Source organism: Malus domestica, chromosome 13 (assembly GCF_042453785.1).
Source record: "Malus domestica chromosome 13, GDT2T_hap1".
Taxonomy (NCBI): Eukaryota; Viridiplantae; Streptophyta; class Magnoliopsida; order Rosales; family Rosaceae; genus Malus; species Malus domestica.
In genome coordinates, this window is record NC_091673.1 from 29,969,220 (window position 1) to 29,976,859 (window position 7,640).

The following is a 7,640-nucleotide window of genomic DNA, read 5'->3' on the forward strand; positions in this document are numbered from 1 at the left end:
CTCTCTATTTTCACACACATTTTCTAACTACACACCCTACACTAGTATATGTGAGAAGATTAATGTAAACACGAAAGACTAGGACTCACATATGTTATAACAAAGAAAGGAATTTTCTGGAGTTATTAAGCATGTTTAGATATGATCCCATGTATGGAATGCTACTACTTAGATGCGAGAACCAGTGACACCATATGCTCATACCAATTCCGAACTCCACAAATTGAAACACACAACACTCAAGATTGAAGTCAAGGGTTGTAATAGGGCTTGGGGGTAATGGCTAATAAAGAAAGGATAGGAATAACAACTTTCTTAAAGTGATAGCAAGCAAAGCAATGAAATAAACACTTGGAATTCACTTTAGAATGCAGAATCAACTTTTAAATACAAATGGAAGATTCATGCAACACTTAGGGCTGAATTTAATGTGTTGGACCCTTTTTTAACAAACTTTTTTCTTTTCTACCCGTGCCTTATTAAGGACTTTGGAACCCACACACACACAAGAATCATTTCCCCCACACTTGCTTTCTGCAATACATTGATAAAAAAGGAGTTCATTTTAAGTCATGCTTTACTATGCTTCAAGAACAAGGTTATGGATGGTCCTAAAACTAGGCTAGGTAAGGATAGTGTGGATTAACAAAGAACATAGGCTTAACAAGGCTCAACGGGGTTAAACTTAAACACATAATGAAATAGAGGCACGGCAATTTGGCTTTGGTGGTCACTACACAACTTCATCTTGAATATGTGTTATGCAAATCAATAGCATGCTTTGAATGAAATAGGCATGAGTTCTAGCATTTGGAACTAAATGATGAAACGCCTTCTAAGTAGCAACCAAGCAAAGAATAATGAGATCATGCAACGACTTTAGAAAACAATGATGCAGAGATTATTAACTCTCCAAATAAACGTTTAGGCTTAAGTCTCACAAGGTTGTATCGTTCATTTGAGTTTCATCCTTCAAGCATGTTACAAAAACTGATTTTTCCTTTATGATTGCATGTGAATTCATAAATTATAACCACAACCAACCATACACCAAAGAGTAAATCAAATTTTCGTCCATGTTTATAACTCTCTTTAACAGTCATGTAATTAAAAACCAAATCCTCATCATTGTGTTGGAAGGTATCCTAAGACACAAATAAACACCCAAAAACAACTCTTTTTGGGTTTTTCAAAACAATTTTTCAAATTTTTATGAGATTTTCGGATTTTTACGTCAAAACACACTAAAACATTCCAAAACAGCTTAAAAACACTTAAAACAGCAAGGAACAACAATAGAAGTAATGGGTGATAAACTCTTTCGAATTTCATGCAAAACAATGGTTACCCCCCCCCCACACTTAGAGCAACCATTGTCTTCAATGTTTCAAGCATAAACTCACACAAAAACAAGCAAACAAACAAACAACGAATAAACATGACAAGTATAGCAAAGTAAAAACCAGACAGAGTAGAGTTTAAGAACGCAAATATGGTTTTGGAGATAAATAATCTTGTTGACTTTCCACAGCTTTGATCTCGAACTGGTTTGGAATTCTGAGTGAGAAATATCAGAGTTCCTTGGTTTCAAATCAGACTCCTTATGTTGGGTTGATTTGATTGTGTAGTCTGCATTCTTCTTTGCTTGTTTCTTCTGCACGATAAGCAGGCACAAGGTAGAGGTGATGGTCTGTTTCTTTCTTCAATCTTTCCAAATGCCCACTATTTGCTTTCTTTCTCCTTGTCCCTAGCTGAGGATGAATTAGCACATTGTCTCCACATGCTTTGAGGTATCATTTTCACTTCCCTTATCTGTTCCCCAAGCAGATGTGGTAGACGAAGATGAAGCACAAGATGTTAAAGATGAGTACTCGAGAGTAAGGCTAGGTAAGCAATCAGGAAGGGGTTCCAGGCAGTCGGTTCTAGATCAGAAGATTGATACCAAGTGCTGGCTGATTGCTCTCTTTCTCCTTGTCCCGCAGATGAAAACAACGACAAGGAGAAGGATAGAGAGAAAGCATGATATGAGATACTCTTACTTTCAATCTTCATGATATGAAATACTTTTGCTTTGGATGAGTTGTTTGCAGAGGTACCCCAAGGAATAAGTAACACTAAGTGACTCGAGAGGCTTCGTTGGGAAGGCCTTCTCGGAGCTGAAGAAAGGTTATGTATGTCTGCCTTGCAATGAAGGGTGAAGGTTGACATTTATAGGAATTAATAACGGATACTATTCTTTCACTCTTGTCGGCAACCGTTGGATGATTTAGCAGTAAACTTCACGTGCCTACTACTTCACAAGAAATCTTCGACAGATTGCCTGTAATTTCCGTAAGGCTGAGTGTGCATGTGACAGGCGCTAACACGTCTGGAAAAGCAAGTACCTCTTCGATATGAAATCGGCGCTTCGACAAACTGCTTGTCATTTCTGCAAAGCTGAGTGTGCATGTGACAGATGCTAACACATCTGGAAAAGCAGATGCCTTTTTGAGTTCTGAGCTCCGTCGAGTGCAGAGGTTGCATGTGACAAGTGCGGACAAATCTGGAAAAGAAGATTGGAGCATGGTTTCTGAGCAAGCCCAGCTTTTGAGAAAGCTAGCGCCTCTTCGATTTTTGAATTGGCCTCTTCGATTTCTGAGCTCACCTCTTCGATCTCTGAAATCTCGACGAATGCTGATTTTTATAGAGGCGCGCAGTTCGTTTCAAAGCGCACTTGAATTTCTGCCTGTAGAAACTCCCTTCTTGCACTTCTAAGATCCTGATTTGTCCGACCTCTTCTTTCTTCAACACCTTTGAAAATGTCTGGCCCCTCCGACCGTCGTTTTGACATGAACCTTGGTGAAGAGGCATCTATGCCTTCTCTAGACAACATATGGCGCCCATCCTTCATATCCCCTACTGGTTCTCTTACCGTTGGGGATTCGGTGATGAAAAATGATATGACTGCTGCGGTGGTGGCCCGGAACCTTGTCACTCCCAAAGATAACAAACTACTTTCCAAACGATCTGATGAGTTGGCTATTAAGGATTCTCTGGTTCTCAGTGTGCAGTGTGTAGGTTCTGTGTCCAATATGGCCCAACGTCTATTTGCTCAAACCCGTCAAGTTGAATCATTGGTGGCTGAAATGATGAGTCTCAAACAGGAGATTAGAGGGCTCAAGTAGAGAATAAATAGTTGCACAGGCTTGCACTTAACTATGCTACAAACATGAAAAGGAAGATTGACAAAATGCATGTTGGAAATGTGCCCTAAAACCAATCATATGATGATACTTTACGGACATTTCACATGTTAAACTAATCTAGTTTAACTATAAAGGGCAAACATTATTGTTTGAGCCGTCTCATATAAATGTTATATGCTTAAACGATAAAGTCCAAGGAATATGTGATTGGGAGAATACGATCTAAAGAAGTTAGATTCATGAGACCATTCTTTCGTAGACACATCCTAAACGTTCCTGATCATGGGATTGCCAATTGGGCATTGATAGTCCGTTAAGATCAGTACGTGCCGTGTCTTCTCTCAGGGAGAGTGACTAGTCTCGAGTCATTGGTGTGTGTGACATCAAGATAAGTACGTAGGTGCTCAATAGAGAATGAGTTCACTGAACACGATCAACGAAGAGTTCTCATATTCATGTCACATGAGAACTCATGGTTGGGATAATGCAAAGTAGTCCTTTGACCTGAGGCATCACAGCTGTCTTGTGGTTAAGTCCTTGATCTTTGATTATGTCAAAAGTCACTCCAAAATGAGGGTGTCCACGGCATCGTTGGGGTTAAGCCACTTAGTCATGGAGGCAAGTGAATGCGCAACAAGGGATCTCTAACCTTCAAACCGTTTGAGGGAGAATACTCTATGATATGATTAAGAATCTTTGGCCAAAGTATGAATGAGATTTAGGAAAGCGTTCCAAATCACATTCAAGGTAATCATATAAGCACACGAATCATATTGGATAGTAGACATGAATAAATAAACTATCAAACCAAATAATGTGGTCAAGAGTATTGTATTAGAAAAAGACCGTATTGCATTTGTAATCCTAAACTGAATAGGTTCTCCACCTCTTCTGATTAGCTTGGGTAACCATGCTATGCTGCTAGGTGTCACTCATGGTTTGTGGAAGCCCTAAACGTGTGTAATCACTAAAGGGAGAATTGAAAGTAAGTTTCAATTCACAATCGATGTGAAATGGTTTTAATCGCCCACTGCCTCGCTAAAAGGAACCTAATGGATCGTACACCGTGTAAGGTGAAGATTGAAGAAACAATGGAGATGAGTAAGAATGATTAAATGGTTTAATTATTTATTAATGGCAAGGATTAATTAATATGTTAATTAATCAAACGAATAAGTTCGTTAAATTCCTCGGGATAGTTTTTGGACCTTAAGGCCCAATGGGCTTCGAACGTCAAGCCCATTGACTTAAGTTGTATGACAACTTAATGACTAAATATTCACAAAGGCCCAAACAACCCAAATACACCCTAAGGCCGGCCATATTGTTAAGGTTAGTGAACTTGGACTTATTTACAAGTTTGCCACTCAAATGAATAAAGCTATAAATATGACTTTATAGCCAAAATTCATTTAGGGTTTGTTTTGGAGAAAATTGGAGAGAACATGTCTCTCCATTTCTCTCTAAAGAGGCCGGCCCCTTGGAGGGTGCATCTAGCAATCCCACTACTCCAAGGTCACTCATTTCTTCTCCAATCTAACCTTGGTGAAGAGACTTAGAGGTTCTCAATTTTGGGAACTTGGAGAAACCTTTTCATCCATCCAAATCCATAGATTTAAGATGCAAGGAATGAAGCCCCTCTCTTTGGGTGATTAGCCTTTGCTTATGCAAAGAGGAATCTACAAAGGTATAAATCTCAACTCACTTTGTTTTTAGTTGATTAATGGTTCACTAATCTACTAGGCTTTGAATTTCATGGGTAATGTTTTGTTTTTGAATGCATGCAAGCATGATTCCGCCTTTTAATTGTTAATTGCATGCTATAGATGTTATTCAAATGAACATGTTTTCACAAAATCATCCTTCAATGCAGGAATCTGATGGTCATATTTTACTTGATCATCCGAGGTTTGTGGGTTTGTTCCAACAGCATTTACCTTCGTCTTCTAGGGCTGTACCGCGTAATAAAGCTCCAAATGATCAACCTCCGATGCCTCCTCCTTCTGGGGCTTTGCCGACTGCTGAGGCTCCACCGAGTACTGAGACTTCTCCTAAGCAGCCTTTGTGAAGGCTTCCTCTTGTATTTTCTGCTTAATGTTCCTTTTTTTTCATGAAAATGAATGTAAAAATACCTTGTATATCTGTCAATGTTTCAAAAATAAACCCACACCAAAAACAATTAAACAAGCAACAAATAAAAATGACAATCATGGCAAAATAAAACTGCAGAAAATGGAAGGTTTTTAGAAACGCAAAATTGATTGTGGAGCAATTCAAAGATCTTCCTTTTTTTTTTAATACATGGGTTGCCTCCTAAGAAGCGCTTGCTTTAACGTCTTCTAGCCGGACGAAACTTCCATTTAAGCTTAAATAGGGCCCACGGCATGAAGGGGTATGTCCTCTACAGCATGCTCCTCAAAATACTCATAGATTGGCTCTATGAATGGAAGGGGATAGTAATCCTTCCCGATTGGGGCATTGAGCATCCTTAAGTCAATGTAATCATTCCCACCAGCTTGGATTCGATTGGGGACCTGCACCATACAAGGTAACAACCTATTAGTTGAAATGGGAATCGAAATTGGAATAGGTGGTTTACCAATGTGTTGCAATGAAGTGACAGCACTGTAAACAGATTTTCCAAATGTGCTTTCAGCCAGATTATGCATTTGGAGGTTAGTGGTGTGTTCTTTGTGCTCCACTCCAATTTCCTCTTCGTTGGTGGTTGGAAATTCATCCTTCTTGGTTGGTGTTGAAGGTTCTTATCCTATGTTTTCAACTACATCAATGGAAAAACAAGAACGAACATCAGTAAGATTCACATTAGATTCAGGAATTTTAAAGTGAATCATATCACGACCAAATGCTATTGTTAATGCTCCCTTGGCCACATCAATCTTAGTTTGAGCTGTTTTCATGAAAGGTCGTCTAAGTAAGATTGATGGTGGTGGAGAGTGGGCTGCATCCTCCATGTCAAGCACATAGAAATCTGCAGGAAAAATAAAATGGTCTACCTGCACCAAAACATCCTCCAAAACTCCTTTCGGGTAGGCATTAGATCGATTGGCTAGTTGAATAACAACACCATCATGTTTAAGCTCTCCTAGATTCATAGATGCATAAACAGAATATAACATGACATTAATTGATGCACCTAGATCTAGCATAACATGTTCAAACCTCGTATTTCCAATAACACAAGGGATAGTGAAACTATCTGGATCTTTGCATTTGGGTGGCAGCTTTCTTTGCAACATTGCAGAGATATTCTCATTCACATGTTCCACCTGTTTCTCCCGAATCCGGTTCCTTGTTGAGCAAAGCTTCTTTAAAAACTTAGCGTACTTCGAGATTTGTTTGATGGCATCTAAGAGTGGAATATTGACTTGTACTTTTCTGAATGTTTCAAGGATGTCTTTTTCACTTTCTTCATTCTGTGTTTGCATGAATCTGCGAGGGAAAGGTGCATTTGGTGGAATTGTTGGAAGTATGCCCACAAAGCCACTCATTTGATGTAATAGCTTTTTGGAATACTTATTATGTTAAACTTTTATATGTTTAATGGAGGGCAAATCTTATTGTTAATCACTGTTTATTGTATCATGTGTTTAAGCAATAAGTGAATCCAAGGAATGTATTTGTTCTAAGAGATAAGTGATCTAAGTGAGTTAGATTATCGAGACCTTTCTCTTATGTTCATTCCTAAAACGTTCCTAGCCATAGGATTGCCAATTGGGCATTGACAATCCGCTAAGGTTAGTATGTGTTATGTTGACTCAAGCGTGAGTATGACTAGTCTCAAGTGATTTGGTGTTGGACACTAAGACAGACACATAGGTGCTCGAAAGAGTAATCGAGTACACTGAACTACGATCAAATCAGAGTTCAAACATACATGTCATGTAAGAACTCTAAGGTTGCAATATGCAAAGTAGTCATTTGACCTGAGGCATCATAGATGTCTAATGGTTAGGTCCTTGATCTTTGATCCTGTCAATGGCATTCCCTCGGAGTGTCCACGGCATTGTTGGGGTCAAGCTATCTAGTCATGTAGGCATATGAATGTACAACAAGGGATCTCTAACCTTCCATGGTGGAGGGAGAATACTCTAAGATATGATTCTAAAGTCTTTGGCCAAAGCAAATGAATATGACTAAAGGAAGGATGTTCCAAATCATATTCAAGGGAATCATATAAGAAAGTATCACATTGGATAGTAGACATGAAACAAACTATCACTTAAACAATGTGATTAAGAGTATTGTATTAGAGAATGACCGTATTGCATTGTAGTTGTAACTGGATAGGTTCTCCAACCAATTCTACTTAGCTTGGGTAACCATGACATGCTGCTAGGCGTCAACCATGGTTTGTGGAAGCCCTAATGGTTAGCAAATACTAATCAATAAAAGGGAGAATTGAAATGTGGTTTCAATTCACAATCGATAGTTAAG

General features: G+C 38.8%; 1 protein-coding gene across 1 annotated transcript; it reads right to left on the minus strand.

Moving 5' to 3' along the window:
- Window positions 1–5,551: 5,551 nt before the first annotated feature.
- On the minus strand, window positions 5,552–6,694 carry LOC139190926 (uncharacterized). The gene is made up of 2 exons (XM_070811417.1): window positions 5,993–6,694; window positions 5,552–5,719 (listed from the first exon to the last, which is right to left on the minus strand). The coding sequence occupies exons 1-2, from the start codon at window positions 6,692–6,694 to the stop codon at window positions 5,552–5,554; spliced, it is 870 nt and encodes a 289-aa protein (XP_070667518.1).
- Between the last annotated feature and the right edge of the window lie 946 nt (window positions 6,695–7,640).